This window comes from Arabidopsis lyrata (genome assembly GCF_000004255.2).
Source record: "Arabidopsis lyrata subsp. lyrata unplaced genomic scaffold ARALYscaffold_4, whole genome shotgun sequence".
NCBI lineage: Eukaryota > Viridiplantae > Streptophyta > Magnoliopsida > Brassicales > Brassicaceae > Arabidopsis > Arabidopsis lyrata.
In genome coordinates, this window is record NW_003302552.1 from 20,823,448 (window position 1) to 20,846,627 (window position 23,180).

The following is a 23,180-nucleotide window of genomic DNA, read 5'->3' on the forward strand; positions in this document are numbered from 1 at the left end:
GAAGAGACCTCGAAAAGGCCAAGGTTTCTTCAGACGGGCAGGCAGCAACGAAAGAATGGCTCAACAAGGTTACTATGAAAAATGCTGCTGAGACTCATCATAAGTTGATCAATGAGCTTGGTGTTGTTACCTGTGAGCAACATGTCATCAACATAAAGAAGCAAGAACATAACATCATTGCCTTTGGTATAGACAAACAGCGACGGATCCGGATAGCTGCAAGTGAATCCAAATTCAAGTAGGAAGGAACTAAACTTGTCAAACCACGCCCTTGGGGCTTGTTTCAGCCCATAGATGGCTTTCTTGAGCTTACATATGTAGTCTGGTTTGCTAGGGTCTTCAAACCCTGGTGGTTGTACCATGAAGACAGTTTCTTTTAAATCTCCATGTAAAAAGGCATTTTTGACGTCTAGTTGCTTAACCTCCCATTTGTTGATTGTGGCTCTGTGAAGAATTGTTCTGATAGTGGCTGTTCGAACTACAGGGCTGTATGTTTCAATGAAATCAACTCCTTCTTCTTGCTCGTAACCTTTTGCTACTAGTCGAGCTTTGAGTTTGTCCAATGATCCATCAGCACATAACTTGGTTTTAAAAACCCATTTGCAGCCTAGAGGTTGAATTTCTTCTTCTGGAGGAACTAAATCCCATGTCTGAGTCTCATGCATTGTATCCACCTCTTCTTTCATAGCACTGTTCCAACCATAATCTTTAAGTGCTGATTTCACCGTCTTTGGTTCTGGATAGTTAGTCTTCACAGTATGCAGAGCATATTTAGGATTAGGCTTCCTTATCCCATCTTTAGCTCTTGTTGTCATAGAATGATTGTTGACAGGTGCTTGAGGACTTGTGAGAGGTGGAAAATCTTCTTCAGAAAATATGGACTCTGTTGGTGAATCCATGAGCAAAACCTCTGTTTCAGCTACCATCGGCGTCTTCTGAGGACTGTTAACTGTTGATGTGTCTTGAATAGGACTACTAGTGAGTACAGGAATGCTGTCGCCAATAGAAGCAGCATCAAAGGCTGTCGTACGCTCTGAAAATTCCTGTGGCTCACTAGTAATCGGTTCCGGAGACTGAGTTTCTGTTGATGAGACTTGTTGATTTGCTGAATTACTCTGTTGCCAGGCAGAAAGTAATGGAGAGGTAGCCGGAGTAATGTAAGAAGCATACTCTTTCTGAAAAGGGAAGTGATGCTCATCAAAAAGAACATGCCTGCAAATATAAACTTTACCAGTAGGTGGATAAAGGCACCTATAACCTTTATATTTTTCATTATAGCCTAAGAAGACACAAAGTAATGATCTAGGATCAAATTTGTGCTTAGCATAAGGCCTGAGATATGGATAGCATGCAGATCCAAACACTCTTAAAGCAGTATAGATAGGAGGTTTACCCATTAGAAGCTCATAAGGACTTTTGTTGTCAGCTAATGCAGAAGATGGTAGCAGGTTGCCCAAAAAGGAAGCAGTGAAGAAAGCTTCTAACCATAGATATTGAGGAATCTTGCTTTGTGTTGCTGCAGGATAACGACTGAGTATTAATGGGCTTTGACTGAGTTTCTTTGATGGGCTTCAGTGTTTGTGTTGCAGGTCCAGCTTCACTTGAGAGCAAAACCTCTGTTTCAGCTGGAGAGTTCCTTATAGTTAGTTAGTTAGTAAGGGGTTAAATGTTATAATTTATTTAGAAAATTTAAAGAAACAAAATTCAATAATATAAGAAAAAAGTATAATTAATTTTATTTTCGAATACTGTGCTCAAAATTAAAAGTCAACTATTTTAGACTATAGAGTTTATTTATAAAATTAAATTCGATAAATCACCGTATTATTTTCTTCAACGACAAGTAGCCGTGAAGACACGGGACTGAAGAGAGAGAGAGAGAGACTCGTGAGATAAACAGAAGAAGAAGAAGATCAATGTCATTCATAATCTCTGTAATCTTTATTAATCAAGGTTAATCCAGTTTTTTTTTTTTCTTTTTAAAACCTTTTATTTTTCACTCGTCATTCTTTGCGTCTTCCTTTTCTATTTATCACGAGATCTGTCTTCCTTTTCTCTTCTTTCTCTCTCTTCTCCTGGAGACAGTACTTGTTTCTGCCCGGCGGTGGTGGTGGTGTCTGACTTCTTTGAGAAGAAGAAAGACGAAAACGAAGAAGAAGCTGAGTCTCGTTAGATTCAGCTTACGAGGAAGTGATGTCTCATTCTAGAAGACTTTCGTTGGAACCTGCTATAGATTCAATCACAGGTCGATTTCGTGATTTACAGAGAAACGATGACGTCAACAAACCTGATTTTCGAGAACTCGATCTGGGTTCTCCTGTTTCTACCTTAATGCCACGTGGCTCTGCTTCTTCTTCCGCCGCTGCGACTCCTACGAGCAGCTCTGGTTCTTCAGGCTCTGCTTCTGGTAAACCGTCGGTGAGTTCTCAGATGGGTAAGCGGTTAGAGAATGGTTACAGGAGTCACTCCGGTGAGCTTTCTAGCCCCGGATCCGGAATGCCGACGACCCGGAATCTTAAACCGGGTCATAGAAGATCTTCCTCTACTGGAACGCCGTTGATCTTCTCTGGCTCTAGCTTTACCTCAGCAATGAGTCACACCTCGCCGCAAGGAGGTGGTAGCGGTGCGACGTCTGCAGTGTCGCCGAGTCCCGGCGTTTTACCGGCGGGAAACATTTGTCCCTCGGGTCGGATCTTGAAAACCGGAATGGCGTCTCGGACCTCAAGTAGGACTGAGACTCTGTGCACAGGAACTGGAAATTACGGACATGGAAACGTTGTACGCAGTGGCGCAGGAGGAAGCAGCGGAAAGACGGTGAGAGCGGCGGAGAACGGCGAAAATCCGGAGGAGTTGAAGAGAATGGGGAATGATATGTATAGGAGAGGGAATTTCTCTGAAGCTCTGTCGCTTTACGACAGAGCAATTTCAATATCACCGGAAAATGCAGCTTACAGAAGCAACCGTGCGGCGGCGTTAACGGCGTTAAGACGGTTAGGAGAAGCCGTTAGAGAATGTCTTGAAGCTGTTAGGCTTGATCCTTCTTACTCCAGAGCTCACCAAAGACTTGCTTCTCTATATCTCAGGTAATCTTGAGGGGTTGTTATTTTTGCTTTGTGATTTAGTTTAAAGATTGAGAATTGAAATAATGGATTGTATTGTTGCTGTTAGATTGGGAGAAGCTGAGAATGCAAGACGTCATATTTGTTTTTCCGGGCAATGTCCGGATCAAGCTGATCTCCAACGGCTGCAGACACTGGATAAGCATCTCCGGCGATGCTGGGAGGCTCGGAAGATTGGAGATTGGAAAACGGCTATTAAGGAAACCGATGCAGCCATTGCAAACGGCGCTGATTCGTCTCCTCAGGTGATTACAGATCATTGCCGTAAGATAGGACGGCGTGTTGCATTTTCTTGTAAAGGTTTTGAACTAACAGTGAGGTTTTTTCGATTGGACAGCTTGTAGCTTGTAAAGCAGAAGCCTTTTTGCGTCTTAACCAAATAGAGGATTCAGATTTTTGTCTATCTTGCATTCCAAGATTGGATCATCATTACCATTCTCAGCCGCAGGCGAAACTCTTTGGTATGGTAGTTGAAGCTTATGTGCTCTGTATCCAATCTCAAGTTGATATGGCATTAGGAAGGTGAGCTTTCGAAACTCAGAAATGTTGTGATTCTTTGGATTTTTTTTTCTCGGCCGTTGAGTGAGTAGAAATGATAGGTTTGTTGCAGATTTGAGAATGCGGTTGTAAAGGCAGAGAGAGCTGCGATGCTCGATCAGACCAATCCTGAGGTAGCATCAGTTTTAAACAATGTGAAGATGGTTGTGCGGGCACGTACTCGTGGTAATGAGTTGTTTAGTTCGGGGAGATTCTTGGAAGCGAGTGTTGCTTATGGAGACGGTCTCAAGCACGATGAATCCAATTCGGTTTTGTACTGCAACAGAGCAGCGTGTTGGTATAAGCTCGGTTTGTGGGAGAAATCTGTTGAAGATTGTAACCATGCGCTCAAAATGCAGCCTAGTTACATCAAGGCACTTCTACGAAGGGCTGCTTCATATGGAAAGGTGAGTTTAGAACTCTGTATAATCAGTTATTGACCGAATTGTATTTGAATGACAATGTTTGTTGAACTACATAGCTTGGTCGGTGGGAGGATGCGGTCAAAGATTATGAGTTCTTGAGAAGGGAACTTCCAGGAGACAGCGAAGTTGCAGAGTCTCTAGAGAGAGCGAAAACCGTGCTAATGAACAGAAGCCAAGAATCTAAAAGCCTAGGTTTCAATAATGAAGTTGAAGTGGTTTCGACTTTGGATAAGTTCAAGAACTCGGTATCACTCCCCGGTAAGTTTAAGGAGAAACTTCAATTTGTTTGAAAGGTTGAGATTTTAAGTGTCTTGCTCAAGTGGAAACATTTATCTTCAGGTGTCTCTGTATTTCATTTCAAATCATCATCAAACCGACAATGCGAAGAAATTTCTCCTTTCATCAACACTTTATGTCTCCGGTATCCATTAGTACATTTCTTTAAGGTAAGAAGCACCTTCCAAATATGCTTCTTATATCACATCTTCTAAACGTATACATAAACAAACCTATGTCTCTCAATGTTCTAACTGAGAAAATGAAATGTTATTAGGTGGATGTGGAGGAGAGCATGGCGTTGGCGAAAGCAGAGAGTATCAGGAAAGTTCCGACATTCAAGATATACAAGAATGGAGATAAAGTGAAGGAGATGGTTTGTCCGAGCCATCAGTTTCTAGAGGACTCTATAAAGCATTTCCTCTTATAACTGAGAAAGCCCTATCATCGTTCTCTGCTTCCCTATGATTCGATCCGAAGAGCCTATTCAAAGACTCAGATAGTAATCTTTGTTAAAGATGGGAAAGAGCTATTCTGTAAAATTCAACAAACTATTCATTCTTTCTTCTTTTTTTCGATTCTAATTCTTTTTTTTTGAAGTTTGACTCTGCTTGCTTTGGCTATATTACATATGAGTAAATGTTCGCAAGGATTCAAGAAATACAAGCTTCATTATCTATTTACGCTTGGCTTGTGTATGCTTAGATTATTCACCAATACAGACGAACAAGCTGTGAAAGAAACTGAACAGAGTTTATTGTACTTGGTGTGGCTGATTCAATCAGCAACATAACATGATTCAATCAGCAACATAACATGAATCAGAGATCGGAAGAGGAGAAAGAAAGAGGTAGAGCATACGAAAACGAAACAGCTCCTGTCTCAGCAACTTAGAAATGAAGGGATATAAAATTGGATCCATAAGGACATTAGTAAGAAGACAGTACTGAATTATAGATTACAAATAAGGCAGTGTCCTGAGACAGGCATCAAATGATGCAATACATTCAAACCAGAGAGAATTAGGACTAAACCAGCGTACAAATAACATAGACAATAATAATACAGGAAACAGAGGAACTCTACGTTTCGCTATTATTCACCGCGCATTCAGTTGTTCTTGAAACATATTGACCAGTGCTGCTGCTGCGGGTGCACACATATCAGATCACTGCACCAAGAGCAAAGAGATCTTGTTATCAGAGTTGACTTATTCGATTCACTCCTAGAAAAGGAATGTGTTCTACTTTACCTCAGCATCATCTCCACCTGCAGCAGCTTTGGAAGAACCATTCGTCTTATGGGCATCGTCTGCTGCATATAAAGGCAAAATAAACATTTGAAATCCACAGCAAAATATGTATCATTATGAGATAGGGAATCGTCTACTGGATGCTGTTTCAACTTTCAACTATCCATTATCAAGTATTCCATGGATATGCTTAAAATGTCTTATATATTCAATGGTTTCCAAGCGAAACAACACAAATGAAGTAATAATGAACACCAAAAAGGACTTTTGTAAGACATCAAACATCATAGTTTAAGAGTTTGCTTAGGTCCAGAGTGATCATCACCTCCTCCTTCTGGGATGTCAGAAGTCCACAAGGTCAGATTGTCCCTGAGGAGTTGCATAATTAAGGTGCTGTCTTTGTAGGATTCCTCATTCAGAGTGTCAAGTTCTGAGATAGCTTCATCGAACGCCTGCTTAGCAAGGTGACATGCCCTGAAGAGAAAAGAAAAGAAAAAGAAAAATCTCAACTCTCCAAAACAATGAATCTTTTCTTTTCTTAGTATAGCTAACAATCTCTAAACCTTTCAGGTGCGTTCATGATCTCATAGTAGAAGACAGAGTAATTCAAAGCCAAACCCAATCTGATAGGATGTGTAGGAGGGAGTTTAGCCTCAGCAGCAGTAGTAGCAATCTGTAAAGGAAACCAACAAACAAACAAAAAGCTCAAAAGTAAAGTAACGAAAAACCAACCGAGAATATCCAGTGATCAATAACACTATATATCACTAGTAGAACACCTCATAGGCTTTCAAAGACTGATCAGCAGCCTCTTTCCTCTCATTCCCTGATTTGAACTCCGCAAGATAGCGGTAATAGTCACCTTTCCTGCAAAAAACCAAAAAAATCTTCAGCCACATACATAACTTAAAATCTTGAGTTTAACATCATGTATAGAAGCATTATAAACTTACATCTTGTTGAAGAAGACAGTTGATTCACCCTCGGAAGCCGATGGAATTAGATGCTCATCTAACACAGACATTATATCAATGCATATGTTTGAAAGCTCTAACTCAACCTTCTCCATATACTCTTTGATCCTCTTTACATTAACATCATTCCCTTTCACTGCTTCTTTCTGTTCGATCGACGAGAAGATCCTCCACGAAGCTCTCCGTGAACCAATCACGTTCTTGTATCCCACAGAGAGCAAGTTCCTCTCTTCCACCGTCAGATCAACATTCAATTTCGCAACATTTTTCATTGATTCCACCATTTCTGTGAAAAAGAAATCACATTTCCAATACCCATCTTGTAAAAATCGAGACCCTTGAATCTAATTCCTTGCTCAGAAGTTCCCAATTCAAAAAATCTCAATCAAATCATTGACTTACAAAGATCAAACCAAACCCTTCGATGAAATCAAAATCCAGTAAAATCAAACAGAGAAACGAACTAAAGAAGCTATAAAAAAAGACCTGATTGTGAGAAATTCAGAGAACCCATTCGAGAGAAGAAGAAGAAGAAGAAGATTCCTTACCTTCATAGCGCTCAGCTTGCTCAGAGAGCTTAGCGAGGTAGACGAAAGTGTCACGCTCTTTTCCAGAACCCATGACTGATTTTTCAAGATTTAGTATCAAATTCCAAAGCTTTTGAGTTTTGACGACTGATCCGAGTATGTATATCTCTCGACGAACGCTCTTCTTTTGTTTTTTTTTCTCCAGACAAAAGAAACAACACAGAGAGAGATCTTTGAGACGCGCGTAGGGACACAAGCGTAATTAACGCGGGTTTAGCGGGATTTTATTCATTATATTATTCCTCGTGGGATCCATTGGTTCTTCACTCCTCCAACCATATCATGACATGTCATCACTCTCTATCCACCAGTCCACTCATTTTAATAGTACTTTATCCTCCCATTGATATTTTTATATATATATTTTTTTTTTCAATAATGGAATTAATTACAAAAATGGATTAATCTTTTATTTCCAACCCAAATGTCATTATTAGGGTTGAACAGATTCTCTCAAGGACAAGCAACTTTTGAGCACTGTGACTTATGTGGAATTGTATAACCTTGAAGTTGTCATGGAGTTTTATAAAAATTTACCAACTGTTCACAAGGTATTTGTTAGAGGGAATATGTATGAGTTCTCTCCTAAGCGATGATGATATGAGCTTCTCGGAAGAGAACATTGACAGCTACTCACACTCTCTTGTTGGTGTTGTTTACTTGTTTCCATGGTTTCTAAATTTTAATCTTATGAAAGCCTATCTAAGAAATAGATTCAAACTTTGGTTCTTTTTGGTCTTCTGGTTTTCAGTCTCATGTTTTCACAGACAAAATCAATATCCAAACAACATTACAAGCCATTGAAGAGAACAGAGAAATTCGTTCACACTTTGTAGTTACAAAATCTTGACAATTTGATTTGCAAATTCAAGATTAGAAACATCCACAAGCTGCATTTGAAAACAGTTCCAGTGGCCCAGCATTTAGCAGGCGTTTCTTCTTGCTTTAAGAATGTCTTCTCAACGCTTAGCTTCAATCATTGCTCTTCTCTCTTCTGCTTCCTTGTGAATCGTTGCAACCTTATTCTTCATCCTCTCTACATACTCTGCTTTCTTCTTCTCTAGTCGCCCCTGCATTAGAACAAATTCACAAACACTTCACTTCTGCCTCCATTTGTTTGTTATATAAATGTAAAGCTATATTCCCACGCCTTAACGCAAAGAGAGTCACAAGCAAACACATACAGAGCAAATTCATGATTCTGTAATAAAGCTACGAATTTAGCTGTAATATATTAGCTCCATGGATGGGTATTGAATCATAACCAGGCCGCTTCTCTCTCGAAACATGAACTAGCGATCAATGGTAATCTGATGTCAGCGTCTGTTGTATGAATCTGGTTCTCAGAATCTGTATAAACTGGTTATGCTTTTGGAGAAGCCAACATTGCCTGCAACACAATTTTTAATACAAACCTCTTAGAATATTCTAGTACAACTTTGAAAAAACAAGTTCAAATATGTAAAAAAGGAAACAATCAAATTCGCCGAAAAAAGGAAACAACCAAACTCTTAGAAAAAAAGAAATATTGGCCAAAAAAAAAAAGGAAATAACCAAAAATCGTCGAAAAAAGGAAACAATCTAAAATTTCCTTTTTTTTGAAGAAACTTTGTTGCTTATAAATACTCACTCAAATCTTCTTCCTTGAGAAATCATAATTCTCTATTCATCTTCTTCGAAACGATAACAAAAAAAAAAACATCTTTCATCTTTTTATTTTTAATACCTGTAGTTTCTTCCACAAAGCTCTGCTAATGTCTTGCAGAGAGGATCGAGAGCGTGAAGAAGATGATCAATTCCGACACCGAAGTAAGCCGATGATCTCTGCAAGAACTTCATCCTTCATCTCAGACCAAATCCGTCAGATTGATCGGCGGTTCGTGATGGATCTTCATACCCTCTTGTGTCAACATCTTCAGTCAATTATTGAGAACGATTTCAAGACGGGTCTCCAGTCTCCACTAATTTCACCGTTCTGGGTAATTCGTTACCAATGGATTCATCATACGTGGATCTCAACCCTATCACCGTCGGGCTTTGACGACGGCGGTGAAAGAGATTACGAAGAAGAGGATAGCGAAGAGAGGGACAATGAAAAGCTAGTAGTTTCGACTTTCGATGGCTTTAGAAGAATAATGGAGTCGCGGCTGAGGGAGAGGATGCAGAAGATAGAAAATCAGAGTTTGGGCAATGGGCTTCGCTGTGACGGCCCAACTCCAGGTATTTCTTTCTTAATTTCTTTTTTTTTTTTTAATAAAAATTTTGATTTTCACTTTGGATTTTCTGATTTAAACTAAATTTTAAAAACTTAAAAACTAATATAAACTTAATAACAAAAAACAAACTAAGTGTTAAATTTTAAAACGTTGAAAACAAGTTCGACTTAGCATCCCGTCCTTTTGGTCCGTAAGTCTTGAGGTGTCACAAGTTAAACATGTTTCGACGTAATCAAATTTTAACACTTAGCTATGTTTTAAACGGTTTTTTAAAATAATATTTTCATTAAAAACTTTTAAAAACTTAATAACAAAATATAAACTTAATAACTAAAAAAAACTAAGTGTTAAATCTAAAAACGTTGAATAGAAGTTCGACTTAGCATCCCGTCTTTTTGGTCTGTAAGTCTTGAGGTGTCATAAGTTTAACATATTTTCACGTAATAAAAATTTAACACTTAGTTAGTTTTAAACGGTTTTCAAAAATAATATTTTAAGTAAAAAAAATTTAGAAACTTAATAACAAAAAATAAAAAAAAAAACTTAATAACTAAAAACAAAACTAAGTGTTAAATTTAAAATTATTGAAAACAAGTTCGACTTAGAATCCCGTCCTTTTGGTCCGTAAGTTTTGAGGTGTCATAAGTTTAATATGTTTTCACGTAATTAAAATGTAACACTTAGTTATGTTTTAAACGGTTTTCAAAAATAAAATTTAAGTAAAAAAAAATTAAAAACTTAATAACTAAAAATAAAGTTAATAACTAAAAACAAAATTAAGTGTTAAATTTAAAAATGTTGAAAACAAATTCGATTTAGCATCTCGTCCTTTTGGTCCGTAAGTCTTGAGGTGTCACAAGTTTAACATGTTTTCACGTAATGAAACTTTTACACTTAGTTATATTTTAAACGGTTTTCAAAAATAAAATTTAAGTAAAAAAAATTTAAAAACTTAATAACTAAAAATAAAGTTAATAACTAAAAACAAAATTAAGTGTTAAATTTAAAAATGTTGAAAACAAATTCGATTTAGCATCTCGTCCTTTTGGTCCGTAAGTCTTGAGGTGTCACAAGTTTAACATGTTTTCACGTAATGAAACTTTTATACTTAGTTATGTTTTAAACGGTTTTCAAAAAAAAAATTTGAAGTAAAAAAATTTAAAACTTAATAACAAAAATAAACTTAATAACTAAAAACAAAACTAAGTATTAAATTTAAAAACCTTGAAAACAAGTTCGACTTAGTAATCAAAAATTGAGTATGTTTTCACGTAATGAAAATTTAACAATTAATTATGTTTTAAGTTTTCAAAAATAATATTTTAAGTAAAAAAATTATAGAATTGGATAATAAATTTGCTATATGGTATGAAAAAGAACCGGATTTTGGATTCGGCATTTGTCGTTAGAGATTCCAAATATTCAACTTGTTTTCTATATGATTATGTAGAGCTTTCACCTTTTTTTAAAAAAAAAGGTTAAAATCCATAAGATAGAAAAGAAAAAAAAAAAAAAGAACAGAAAATTCAACATTTTGCTAAGAGTAATACATTAATATTGGCAACTTCAACATCTTAGAGCAAAAAGAAAGATTACTTTTCATGTTTCCCTTCAGAAATATATTTCACAGATATGAGTAGTAAACGTAACAACAATAGAAGAAAACAAGAAATTATCATACTCATTAAAAAGCGTACGGAGTAGAGTAAGATAGATTATCACATTTTAGAATAAACATAATACATTACATAGCATAGATTCAGGGAATGGTACAAAGACGGTTGAAACTGGCTTAACCGGTGTTTTGCATACCGGCAGCAATACCCTTCATAGTGAGGATGACGGTATCTTCAAGTCCCGGTGCGTATTCGCTCTTTGGATTGAGCTTTACAAGCTCAGCTGCTGGACTAGACTCCATGTAGTCCTTAGATAGATGTGGCCGAACTTTGACGTGGAAGCTTGGGTCACGGATCTGCTTGAGTGTGTAGGCTTGGCACACGTTCAATGTCGTGATGTATGGGTCACGTAGCTGCAGCCTTTGCCTTAAGTAAGGGTCCCCTTCTAGAATGTCTTTGTGACCTGCAACCTGGAAAGGTACGAAACGCACGGATTAAGTTGGCATTTTGGCCAGTTTGTCCCCACCATTCGTGGTTTTGTTTGATGCCGCATGGAAACCGGATTGGACATCTATGATGTGGTTATAGTGGAAGTAAGTAATACCTGGAGGAGGAGGCGTCTGGTCTCTTGGTAGTTAACTCGAAGTTGTTCACCGAATGGTTGAAGTTCTTCAGAGACGAGGAGGCGGTCGTACAGAGCCGCGATTCCAGGATCTCCTTTGGCAAAAACCATTTCGACTAGATCAATTGTGACACGGAAGAAAGGCCACTGGTTGTACATCTCTTTGAGCATGTTGAGATTCTTACTGTCCTTCTGGATCACGCGTTTGAATGCCCCTCCAAAGCCTAGCCATACGGGTAAGTGAAACCTCGTCTGAGTCCATGCAAAGATCCACGGGATCGCACGCAGCGACTCGATTCCTCCGCTCGGTTTACGTTTCGATGGTCGGCTTCCTATGTTCATCCTTCCATACTCAAGCTCCGGTGTCGCCTATAAGACAAACCCAAACTCGCATTTAGGCATTTTTTTTAACTACTGTTTGTTTAATAATAGTAGACTAGTACTAATTGAGTTGGTTATGAACTTACCAGACGGAAGTACTCAACAAAACGGGGCTCCTTGAAGACGACAGAACGGTATTCTTCAGTGGCAATTATAGCCATTTCATCCATGAGGACGCGCCACTCGGGCTTAGGGGAAACCGGTGGATGCATTCCATGCTCAAGTGTTGCAGCCGTGAAACGCTGAAGAGTCCTAAAGCATAAGTGCTCTTCTCCGAAAGACTGTTCAATAACTTCACCTTGAACGGTTACCCTTAATTGCCCATGAATGGTATCCGGAGGCTGAGACAAAATAGCAAGATGGGTGGGTCCACCTCCTCGTCCTACAGTCCCACCTCTTCCGTGGAACATAGTGAGCTTAACTCCGTATTCTTTTGCCACCTTCACGAGCTCTTCCTGAGTCTTGTATAGCTGCCAAGCCGCAGATAAACGACCAGCATCTTTGCCCGAGTCAGAATACCCGATCATGACTTCTTGCTTTCCATTGATCCGGTTTCTGTACCATTCTATGGAGAAGAGACGGGCGACTGAAGCAGGCGCGGATTCTAAATCCGCTAGCTTCTCGAACAACGGGACAACTCTCAGAGGATTAGTGATCCCACATTCGCGTTGCAAGAGCTCAACAGCAAGCACATCTGATGGAGCAGTGGCCATTGAGATTATATAAGCACCAAAACTATCCGAAGGAAGCTCAGAAATGACTTTGAAAGTGTCCAACACATCTGCAACCTCTTCAGTTTTGGGAAGATCCGGTCCAAAGAGAGGGCGTTTCCCGCTTAGCTCAGATAACAGCCATTCCTGTCTTTTATCCTCCGACCATTCTTTGTAAGAACCAATACCTAAGTGCGTCGTGATAGCATCCAAGACATCGGTGTGTCTGTCAGATTCTTGACGGATATCAAGTTTCACAAGCGCAAGCCCAAATGTTGACACTTGGCGTAAGAAATCGAGCAGGCTTCCATCAGCAATAGGTCTGTCACCGCAATCACAGAGCGACCGGTAACAAAGCTCAAGTGGCTCCAAAAACTTTGGAAAGAAACAGAAACAATCAAAGGTTAGAAAGTTAGAGAAATCAATCAAACAAGAAACAAGGAACAACTTTGTGATTAGATTGGTTCAATCCATGTTTTGGTTTGGGATTTTTCAGTTTTAGAAAAATAGTTCCCAAAGCAACTATGCATCGGTATGGTATAGCTTTGATTTTTAATCAAATGTCTCTAATTTCGGATGGAATTAAAGCTTCAGTTATCTGGCTTAAACATCACTAGTTGATCTGCAAACAGCAAGAAAACACACCTGATCCACACTGGTGAAAACAGCGTCTTCGGGAACGTCCGAAACTCCGCTTGACAATAACTGACGTGCACGTTCACGTGTGTTGTACAGCTTGTCCCTTACATCTCCAAGAATAGCTCGGTATGGCTCATTCGCAGGGATTTGTTTCCAAAATTCTACATTAATTCAAGAAACGATCAGACATCCATCAGAGTATATAACAAACTGTTAAAATCTAGGACACAAAAATGTTGAGAATGCAACACACACCTATATAGTGTTTTGCATCCCTTTTCGCACACCGTTGACGTTCTGCACGGACACGAAGTTCCTCATTGCAACGCCACATAGACATCTGCAAACAAACACAGACAAAACCAAAAGTAAGATCTCTGTCATTAACGTGAACAAAGAAACTAAATTGCTGTGATGTGATTTAACTTTTCATTACCTCAAACATAAGATCTTCTATCTGGGAGAAGTAGAGATTAGCAGCCATCATTCTAGCTAATAAGCATACATCTCTTGTAACTTCAGGAGTTACTCGCGGGTTTCCTGCAATCAGAAAATTCCATTAATACGAACCTTATTGATAAGAGACATTCATATCCAAAACTAAGTCATGTTTTTGTACCATCACGGTCTCCGCCCATCCAAGAAGAGAACTGAATGAGAGGCGCATTGTAAGGAACACGCTCGTTGATTCCAATGTTCTTTAAAGCCGTGTCAACACGTCTCAAGAACTTAGGAACTCCTTTCCAGATTGTCTCATGGAAGTAGCTCATCCCTGCTCTCATTTCATCCTGCGGTGTTGGAGGAGTTCTTCTGATTTCATCAGTGCGAAAAGCAGCTTGAATCTGGTGCAACAAAAACATAGTTTTAGTACACCTCATGCAACATAAACTTCATCAAATTCTTTAGATGCGTATACCTCTCGTTGCAGAGCTTCATCAAGTTCTTGTTTATCATCAGGAGTAATGTCCTTTGCATATAACTGCGTCAAACAGTCACGAATCCTGAAAACATTGAGACAAAAACACATCAGTAAACTCACACACAAGAAATCCAAAATGTCAGGACTCGAAGAAAGTTAAACAAACCTTCCAAACTTTTGGAGCAAAGACCGACGAACAGATTGAGTGGGATGAGCAGTTAAAACCAAGTCAACAGTCTGATTCTTGAGAGCATCAAAGACCTCTTCAGGAGTCTTGTTAAGCTGCAAAAGCCTCTTGAGAGTCTCTTCAATGTCAGATTCCGTCGTTGCAGAGGCCTCATCAGCGAAATCACCTTTCTTGAGTTTCTTAATCCTACGCCGGTAAGCAATCTGGACTTCCTCAGCCAGATTAGCCAAGCTAAGCATGTTGGAGAATGATTTTGTGACAACAATGGAATCCCCTGGATCCAAACTCGTCAGCATATTTCCAAGCTCCTCTAGCTTCTCAGTGTTGCGGTTTCCATCGTAATCAGCCGCAACCTCGTAGCATTCTTGAACCTTTAGACAAAACAAAAACATTAACTGATTCAGAAACAATCACAGATTGAAAACTCAATGAGCCACTGAAGCAAAAAGGAATGAGAAAGTTCAATCATTGAAAAATCTTAACACAGTGTGCTCTGATCTGCTTAATTTCACTAAAAAGGATTCAACTTTAGGATAAACAACAAACCCACATGATGATTTAGTGATGGGTAAGGCCTAAATGTAACTAAAAGTTCAAATTTTTAACAGAAACCCAGTTCCTGTTTTCACTTTAAGCAGATAAGAATGAGTGAGAATGATCTGGGAGAGAAGAGGAACATACGAATTCTCTGACATCCTCGCCATGCAAATCCTGAAGAATATCGAGAAATCGATCCAGTAAGAGAGCATCGTACTCGATAAGCTTGTCGTCTTCAGAAACCTTGCCAGGAGCAAGAAGCCTGAGCTGAGCATCGATTGAAGCCATCTTCTCCAAATTTCTCGCAGCCATGGTTGGTTGATGCTTTTTCTTCTCTCTCTCTCTCTCTGATATATAAAAAACTCTTTTTGGTTTTAAGAGTAAGAGATTCTCAATTATTTTTCCAGATTGACACAATCGGAGAATATCAAGGAAATTTATCCGAAAAAGCTGCAACTATAAAAACGTCAAAAAAAAACAAAAAGATTTCACTTTTACATAAATATATGGAGATTGTAAAAATTAAAAAGAACAAAAAAAAGTGGCTTATTAGTAGAGTGGAAGTGTAGTATCTCGTGTTACCGAAAAACAGGTGAAAAAAGAAAAAGAAGATCGAGAAGTTTCGTTCACGAGGAAGACGATGGAAAGAGAAGAGACAGGTTATAAAAGGTTTTTGGTTTTTCTTAAAAAATCTTAGACGCGAAAACTCTAGTCCATTCGATGTGTGTAGTTGTACCTTATTTATAGCCGCGAAATCTTTCTTCTTCTTTTCTTTCTCCTTAATCAGTTTCTTAAAAAAAATTTTATTTTTTTGTCAATCTCTTAAATATTATTTAAATCCATATTTTCTTTTTTCGTGGTAACATTTTCGGAAAGATTTTTTCCACAAACATAAAACAAAAAATTGTAAATTGTAAAAAGTGAAGGTTTTGAATGTTGTAACTTATACGTAGTCAAACGAAATGAAATTAGGAACGGGACCAAGCTGCATGTGTACGGTTCTGATGACTTTTTAAGTGGACCAATGAGTCCACCACCAATTCGACTTTTCTTTTTTTTTCCCTCTTTTTGGCTTCTTTTAATATTTCACGAAACTGAATATCATCTCTTGTTTTTTTTTTTTTGAAAAAGAATATCATCTCTTGTTTTTTGTCGATTTTTATCTTAATGCTTTTGTACGAAAAGCATCTAAGAAAATAATATGAAAGCTTATAGAGATAATTAGAGGCCATATATTACGGAATATGCCAAAGGATATGCTTATTTACTTCATACAATTTATTATCTCCTAAATGCTGAGGCAAAGCAATAATAGCTTCTCTTCTCCTTTAGTTTGAACTTGTAATATATTTGCTTCCATAGAAACAAAAAATTTGATTCAGTATAACTATGGGAGAAATATTTTTCTTTTGAGTTATCAGTCCAAGTAGAAGAATTTTTGTTAAAAATGAACTCAAGTAAAAATTACTTTTTTAACAACAAGATTGAGAAAACTAAACAAACAAAACTGATTGGGTGAAAAGAAAGTAAATCCCCAAAAGTTGTGGAAGGAGCCAGAATTGTATTCGGCTTTTTGACCTTTGACTTAAACGTACCACGTCTATTACGGTCTTATCATATACTAGTTGTTTTTAACTAGTATTTATTTTGTTTAATTGATTCTCGAATATAAGAACAATACCCAACTGAAGATTCCGATGGGTGGAAATAGAATCATATAAAGTCCTTATCGTATCAATTTATTTTATCACTGACCTTATCGTATCAATTTATATATCCGGGACAAATGGAATCATATAAACTAGAATTATTTCACCCAATATACCTATCGTTCTAAATTTCTTGAACAAAATATCAAAATTTTAATTAAAAAATCACTCAACTGAACCATTGATTTATCATGAAAAAAAAATCAGAAACTAAATTATATTTACTCAAAGGTATTAAAATTCTATTTTGCGTTATATAAATTATTAAACTGATCTCAGTAGTTTTATGTCAAAAAATTTTAGTTCAAACAATTGGTGTTCAGAGCATTTTAGTTATTATACTGATTATGTAAATTATGGTGATAACTTATATATCTTGTGTCATTTTAGTCATTTCACTGGTTATCCTTAGAAGTTTTATGTTTTGAGTGAGAAATTTCAAATCAAAATAATATAGAAGATTTTTAGAGAATTTTTATGAATAAGTAAACATGCATCAAACGATACTATCAAAGATGATATGAGCTTTAGAAAATGTGAAAGGGCAATGCAAAATATGTATATAACCTTTTAATTTCTTCAAGAGTCGGACGAAAGAAACAAATACACCAATATTAAGTTTTTTTCATTGATATAGATATGAGGTGTATATCAAATAAATTTGCTCTCATTTAATTCCTTATTTAATTTAACTCAGCCACTAGAAACTTTACCAACCAATATCTATATTTTGTCCTGTTTCTCATACTTTCTCACATTGAATATATATGTGATATTTTATAATTGAGAGAAAAAGACAAGCAGTATCCGACGACGATCCGTATGGCAAAGAAGATTCGTACGTACACATATATTGTTTTGCATGATTACTTCACATCTTCTAGATGAACTAAAACCACAAGTTTTATGTTTTGCAATTTCATCGTCAGTATATTACTATTAATCAGAGCCATTATTACAATTCATATATATATATAGCTTATTTATGTAATTGCTCTACTTTGATTAAAAGCATAACTAATCCGAGCTCTTTATGAACCACAAGCTTGGCTGCAGATTAAGAGCTTGATCACTCGACGAAAAAATCTTAGCTCATCGATTGGGAAAACACAAGCCAATCGTGTTGAGCATCCATGAATGATTATTGCAAAGAGAGATATTACATTTTCAGTTTATTGTGATATGTTGATACTTATTCCCCAAACAAGTTAAACTCCGGTTGCGGAAATGGACATTCGTAACTTACGTGATGGGTGATGTTTGATATAAATGGTATGCTAATTGAGTTTTTTTCTTTTTCAAAAAGAAGCATAAATTTTTATGTCTGAAAATGAAATTTGAGATAGTGGTGGCTAGTGGGAATATATGCTAACTGCTCTACGGATATTCTTCGGATATTTATATGCAAATTATATAAACCTATGTGCATACTAAAAATACCCTGTATAGGATAAAAACTGCATTCAATATAATGTGTATATACACATATACATATGCCCAAACAAAAATGCAGAACACTATAGTAATACAGTAATTTACGCACACGAGTTAGCATTTAGTTAAATAATATATAGTTGTATATGCTATGTCTAGGATGATGATTCAGTATTCACATATGACATATGAAACACATGCGCAATGACCCCAAAACAAAAAGAAGTTGTGACTAAAGTGATATTTTTGAGAGATTAGGAGTGTACCGACCAAATAAAACGACCTATGACAAACCCAAAAGGTCAAAGCAAACGTTATCCGTGCTTCAAAACTCAATTTCGAGTGGTCCAAGTTAGCGAGAGAGAGAGAGAGATACGTCGAGGTCTATCGCCGCAGGAAGCTTCCTAATAAAGATTTTAAATAGCAGATATCATTTTATATTTCAATAAATTTAGTCATCGATTCTTTTAGAGATAATACTATTTCAGTCTGTTATAAAATCGCTCTAGTTTGGACCTAAACCAACTACAACACTTTATTGTTACAAATGTATATATTTGATTAATAGTTTAAAACGACCAAAAATAAAATATGATAGCAAACTTTAACAAACTTATAACTTTGTAACTCAAAATTGTTTGACATACGTCTTTTATATGTTATTTTACGTTATTCTAACTTTCTCTGTATAATTTAATATGCCTCCTCTTTGTATATCTCGAATTACTAAATATTTCTTTAAAAACGATAATAACTCAACTTAAACCACTTTACTTAGATCAACAAACAAACCTAAAATCGAAGACCATATATTTAATTTTATGAGATTTTTTAACTTAAAAGCAGTGTTCTAAAAAGCGGTCTAGGCAGTCGCTTAGGCCCCGACTAGGCGCTAGGCTCTTATGCGACGCCTAGATAACCGCTTTGACCGCCTAAAATTACACAGATCTTGTTTAATGTATTTTTTCAATTTTAATTAGAGTTTTATTTATATATATAGTTATAAATATTCATATATTGTTTAATATAAATATAAATAAATGTTTTATCTAATTTTTGTTTATAATTTCATAATTTTTAGTTTTATATAGATATTTTATATAACTTTATATATAATATCATATTTATAATATTTTATGTTATAAACGTATAAACTGCCTAAAAAATCGTCTAGGCCCCGATTAGACGTTTTAGGCGCTAGGCATTGGGTCACCGCCTGCTTAGCGCCTAGCGCTTTCTTGAACACTGCTTAAAAGTCAAAAACTAATCTGTTTGTGATTATGTTTATGACAAATAACAAATGGGAACCTATCGTTAAAAGAATAAAAATAAAACGGAGGGGTTGGGGCCTGGGGGTCAAATACGAGAACTTGAAATGTCAAAACACAATTAATCCTGAGCGAGACAGCCCTGGGCTCATATCATATTAGCCCATCTAATTCGACCCAATCACAGCCCAATATCAAAATCTGATTTGGGTTCAGTAGATAGATCAGGTGGGATCGGAATGAATAAATAAGGCCGATTTGGACCATCATGTAACTAGGGGGTCTGAAATTGGTAGATAAGATTGCCATCAGTTTTTTAAGTTTTTATAGTTTTGTTACAATCCATCAGTTTCAGTATGTATTGTACACCCTATACGGCTATACCAAAAAAATTGTTAACGACAATCGTTTACTTCACCATCCACTATATATACACCGATAATCACTTTTTGAAACTTAATTTCCAAATAAAATCTTGAAAAGTATATTCAAAATTTTATAGAATTCATGACAGTTTATCCGGTGAAATTCAACTCAATAGGGATGAAAAAGTCCAGTCAAGTTCAAAAAACCATAATAAACTACCCAAATAAATTGTCAAAGTTTATATATATATATATATATATATATATATATATATAAGCAGCAACCATTTTTGAATTGAGGAAACGAATTCACTTGTGAATAGTTATGTATCAAAAAGATAAATTGTCCAGAAGTTGTTAGAAAATTGTAATTTAGTGAATGGTACGATAAATAAATATAATACATGAATATCTTTTTACTTTTCGAATCTTCTTCCAAATCTTGAGTATTTTAATTTTTGTCAGACTTGTCGATCAATCTACTCGAATAAAGAGCGTTTTAGGTCACAATTTATTTTCGTACCTTAGCAATATCCCTCCTTAATTGTATTCGTAGTTCGTACTGACCGATGCAATATTTTAAAATCGGTTGAAATTCAATTATTTGTTATTCTGGTGTCAATTGATGCATGTGTAATCAACATTTATATTGCAAAAAACGAATAAACTTTAATTATTACGTATCGTCTTTCCACTTATTTTCATAAACTTTTCTCATGCATCCATACATATCTCTAAACAAATATTACTTTAGACTTTAGTCATCGGTGCAGGGGTAAAACATCTGATATAATTATGAATGTATACTCGTACATCAAACCGGTTTAAGACTTCATAACCGAATCTAAAAACCAAAAAGTCTGGTTAAAGTGATGAATTGACAAAAAGGGGTAGAAACAATAATGAAAAAAAAATGAGGGTGGGTGGGAAGACAGATGAATCACTATCAACAAAAAGAGAAGCAAAGAAAAGATTTGTGGGGGCAAAAGACTAATGCATAAGAGTGCCTTTGAGACTGTGACATTTTTGGCAACTCATGCGTGAAGATGTTTCTTGCCCATCGTTTCTTCTTTCAACATGATGTTAGACTTCTTTAAAAAAAAAAAAATGTAAAACATGATTTTAGATATGTATCATCTATTTCTAGGGTTCTTTTCTCTTCTTTTTCTTTTTTTGCGAGTATCAACGTAACTTTCCAACCAAGTGGTGCTCCACATATAGTAAGATAGGTTGTCCTATTGATCGAAGACAAAATTTGAGACAGTACTGACTAGAACATATGGCTAATCACTTTATATGTGATTTTTCGGATACATTAGAACCAGACCTATTACAGACCCTATTTCAATATTTTAGTGGCGCTCTACCAATCAATCATACATCACACAACATGAGAGATGAGTTCGAAAACTAAGATAAAAATTAAGTAACTTAGACATTCGTTTTAGGGTTTCGTACAATATTTTACTCATTTTGTACCTGCTTTCCAGGCCTTTTAGGGTTTTGGCCCAATTACTAATAAACTTTATAAAAAATAAAAGTAAAAATAAAAACTTAGACATTCGTTTTTCCCCAAAAAAAAAACAAATTTCGTTCTTTTCAGATTTTAATCTTCATGCACCATCAATAATACGCAATTGGGGACAATGATCGAGTTCTTACGAGACTAAGACCTTATGTGAGTTTACAAGAAACATCATTCTCATCAGTATATATAGTCCAAAGATAAACACACCGTACAAATTAAATGGCAATAGTGGCCAATATGCATGTATAAAGATTCTTAATTCTAACAAGGTGTAAGATAAAGACGAACCAGAGCCACCAGACGTTTAAAGCAACCTCTAAAAGAGCCGTACACTGCCACTTGATGACAATTCCAATTTATTTTTAATTTAAAAAGTGATAAAACCCTAGATAACGTCAGACAATGTCGATGCCAACTTAATTTCTTAGAGATTTTTTGAAAGAGGTAATAGAATCTTTAAACAGTGGCCAATCTATGTATAAGTATAAACTACTATAGACGCACAGTATACCTTTACATGATCTACTTTTTAAACTGTGAATTTAGATCCACAACATAAAATCTGGCAGGTCTTGCCTCTTTGACATAAAATCTGGCAGGTCTTGCCTCTTTGACCCATTTCTAGTATGTTACACCTGCATATATATATATATATATTTCCCCAGTTAATTATTAGTATATATACACTAAATAGTTATTGATGTTTCTTTGGTAAACACTAAACTCTATATAACATGCTAGCATTGGAGATTAAGCTGGAAACCGAATTGAACCAACAATAGTAGAGCTTTATCAAAAAAAAAAAAACAACAATAGTAGAGTTAAAACAGGTGTTATACCATGAGAACATAGCAGGTAGAAGAGAATTGAAGGCTGTACCAACCGCTTCCGCTTGCAATAGTGACAGATATAGTTGAGGCGATTTTGGGAACGTATAGTCGATTCGTATTCCTGATCCAAAGTGAACCCTAAAGAATGAAGAGTTGAAAACCTATAGTACAAGCCGAAGTTGAACATCCTCTGAACGGCGTTCGTCTCCAAGTCTCCTTTTGAGAAGCTTTAGATATATGTCACCTACACTCACAACAATTTCTTAGGACAAAAACTTCTCTCAGTGCAACAACTGCACAAACGATTTTAACAAACAACAAAAATTGTATGTTTATTTGTGTGTAAACTCGTACGTAATTTTTGTGGACCGGAGACAAGAGGAGGAGGGAGGGAATTAGTCCCGGACACTTCTACATTATTTGTTATGTCTCTTTCTATAAACAAAGACACCGACACCAGTTTGTACTTCTTTCTTTAAGAAGTAAAAAAAATGTTAGTGATTCTTACACAAATAAAAAACATAACTTTGCACGATTCGTTGTTTTAAAAGCTGGACAAATCATATCATACACTTTAATCTCATATCTAAAAACACATGTTCCATAAACAAGAGATTTGATAACAAATTAAATCTTCCATACAATAATTAAATTAATGATGAGACCGTATCACGACAATCTAAAACTATAGAACATTTAAATATTAATATTAAGAATTGAACATTTCATGATACTTGTATTTTTTTTAAAATAGTTTGATTTTAAAATATTATCAAAATTATAATGAGAATATTTGAAGAAAAAAAATATAAAGAGAATATTTTATCACAGTAAAAATATATTCTGTGATGTTATTATTATCACAATGAACTTAGTTCTTTTTTTTAATAAGGTTTATTTTTTAAAGTTTATTGCAGTCGTTGTGATATAATCATAGCCATATAAAACCAACGCATTATTAATCGTGTGGGCTCATAAACTTTAAGAATGCCACCCATATTCAAACGAATAAACCTAAGTATAGAGACAACTTTGTAAACATTTATAAA

At 36.0% G+C, this 23,180-nt stretch overlaps 3 protein-coding genes across 5 annotated transcripts; 1 reads left to right on the forward strand and 2 right to left on the reverse strand.

Moving 5' to 3' along the window:
- The first annotated feature begins 1,797 nt into the window (after nucleotides 1-1,797).
- On the forward strand, nucleotides 1,798-5,038 carry LOC9317928 (inactive TPR repeat-containing thioredoxin TTL3). Of its 2 annotated transcripts, XM_021027779.1 has the most exons (8): nucleotides 1,888-3,083; nucleotides 3,169-3,364; nucleotides 3,457-3,641; nucleotides 3,730-4,063; nucleotides 4,138-4,339; nucleotides 4,421-4,527; nucleotides 4,635-4,792; nucleotides 4,840-5,038. In XM_021027779.1, the coding sequence occupies exons 1-7, from the start codon at nucleotides 2,194-2,196 to the stop codon at nucleotides 4,785-4,787; spliced, it is 2,067 nt and encodes a 688-aa protein (XP_020883438.1). In that variant the 5' UTR covers nucleotides 1,888-2,193; the 3' UTR covers nucleotides 4,788-4,792; nucleotides 4,840-5,038. The 2 variants fall into 2 exon arrangements, with proteins under 2 accessions (XP_020883437.1, XP_020883438.1); XM_021027778.1 differs by having other exon boundaries at nucleotides 1,798-3,083; nucleotides 4,635-5,038.
- Nucleotides 5,039-5,247: 209 nt separating this feature from the next.
- Nucleotides 5,248-7,388, reverse strand: LOC9316062 (14-3-3-like protein GF14 mu). 2 transcript variants are annotated; one of them, XM_021027781.1, is made up of 7 exons: nucleotides 7,132-7,388; nucleotides 6,563-6,869; nucleotides 6,389-6,476; nucleotides 6,173-6,282; nucleotides 5,935-6,083; nucleotides 5,610-5,668; nucleotides 5,248-5,528 (listed from the first exon to the last, which is right to left on the reverse strand). In XM_021027781.1, the coding sequence occupies exons 1-7, from the start codon at nucleotides 7,202-7,204 to the stop codon at nucleotides 5,526-5,528; spliced, it is 789 nt and encodes a 262-aa protein (XP_020883440.1). In that variant the 5' UTR covers nucleotides 7,205-7,388; the 3' UTR covers nucleotides 5,248-5,525. The 2 variants fall into 2 exon arrangements, with proteins under 2 accessions (XP_020883440.1, XP_020883439.1); XM_021027780.1 differs by having other exon boundaries at nucleotides 5,610-5,671.
- A 3,590-nt stretch (nucleotides 7,389-10,978) lies between these two features.
- On the reverse strand, nucleotides 10,979-15,715 carry LOC9316063 (phosphoenolpyruvate carboxylase 2). The gene is made up of 10 exons (XM_002881817.2): nucleotides 15,142-15,715; nucleotides 14,440-14,831; nucleotides 14,271-14,355; nucleotides 13,974-14,196; nucleotides 13,791-13,894; nucleotides 13,610-13,694; nucleotides 13,361-13,515; nucleotides 12,092-13,090; nucleotides 11,607-11,993; nucleotides 10,979-11,472 (listed from the first exon to the last, which is right to left on the reverse strand). The coding sequence occupies exons 1-10, from the start codon at nucleotides 15,307-15,309 to the stop codon at nucleotides 11,179-11,181; spliced, it is 2,892 nt and encodes a 963-aa protein (XP_002881863.1). The 5' UTR covers nucleotides 15,310-15,715; the 3' UTR covers nucleotides 10,979-11,178.
- Nucleotides 15,716-23,180: the final 7,465 nt, after the last annotated feature.

Coding starts and splice junctions, on each gene's coding strand:
- LOC9317928 (XM_021027778.1), top strand. CDS start 2,194: ATGTCTCATTCTAGAAGACTTTCGTTGGAACCTGCTATAGATTCAATC. Junction 3,084..3,168: donor CTTGCTTCTCTATATCTCAG/GTAATCTTGAGG, acceptor TGTTGCTGTTAG/ATTGGGAGAAGCTGAGAATG. Junction 3,642..3,729: donor GTTGATATGGCATTAGGAAG/GTGAGCTTTCGA, acceptor GGTTTGTTGCAG/ATTTGAGAATGCGGTTGTAA.
- LOC9316063 (XM_002881817.2), bottom strand. CDS start 15,309: ATGGCTGCGAGAAATTTGGAGAAGATGGCTTCAATCGATGCTCAGCTC. Junction 13,516..13,609: donor GGATGCAAAACACTATATAG/GTGTGTGTTGCA, acceptor GAATTAATGTAG/AATTTTGGAAACAAATCCCT. Junction 11,473..11,606: donor CCAGACGCCTCCTCCTCCAG/GTATTACTTACT, acceptor GTACCTTTCCAG/GTTGCAGGTCACAAAGACAT.
- LOC9316062 (XM_021027780.1), bottom strand. CDS start 7,204: ATGGGTTCTGGAAAAGAGCGTGACACTTTCGTCTACCTCGCTAAGCTC. Junction 6,477..6,562: donor ACTGTCTTCTTCAACAAGAT/GTAAGTTTATAA, acceptor GGTTTTTTGCAG/GAAAGGTGACTATTACCGCT. Junction 6,283..6,388: donor AGTCTTTGAAAGCCTATGAG/GTGTTCTACTAG, acceptor TTTCCTTTACAG/ATTGCTACTACTGCTGCTGA.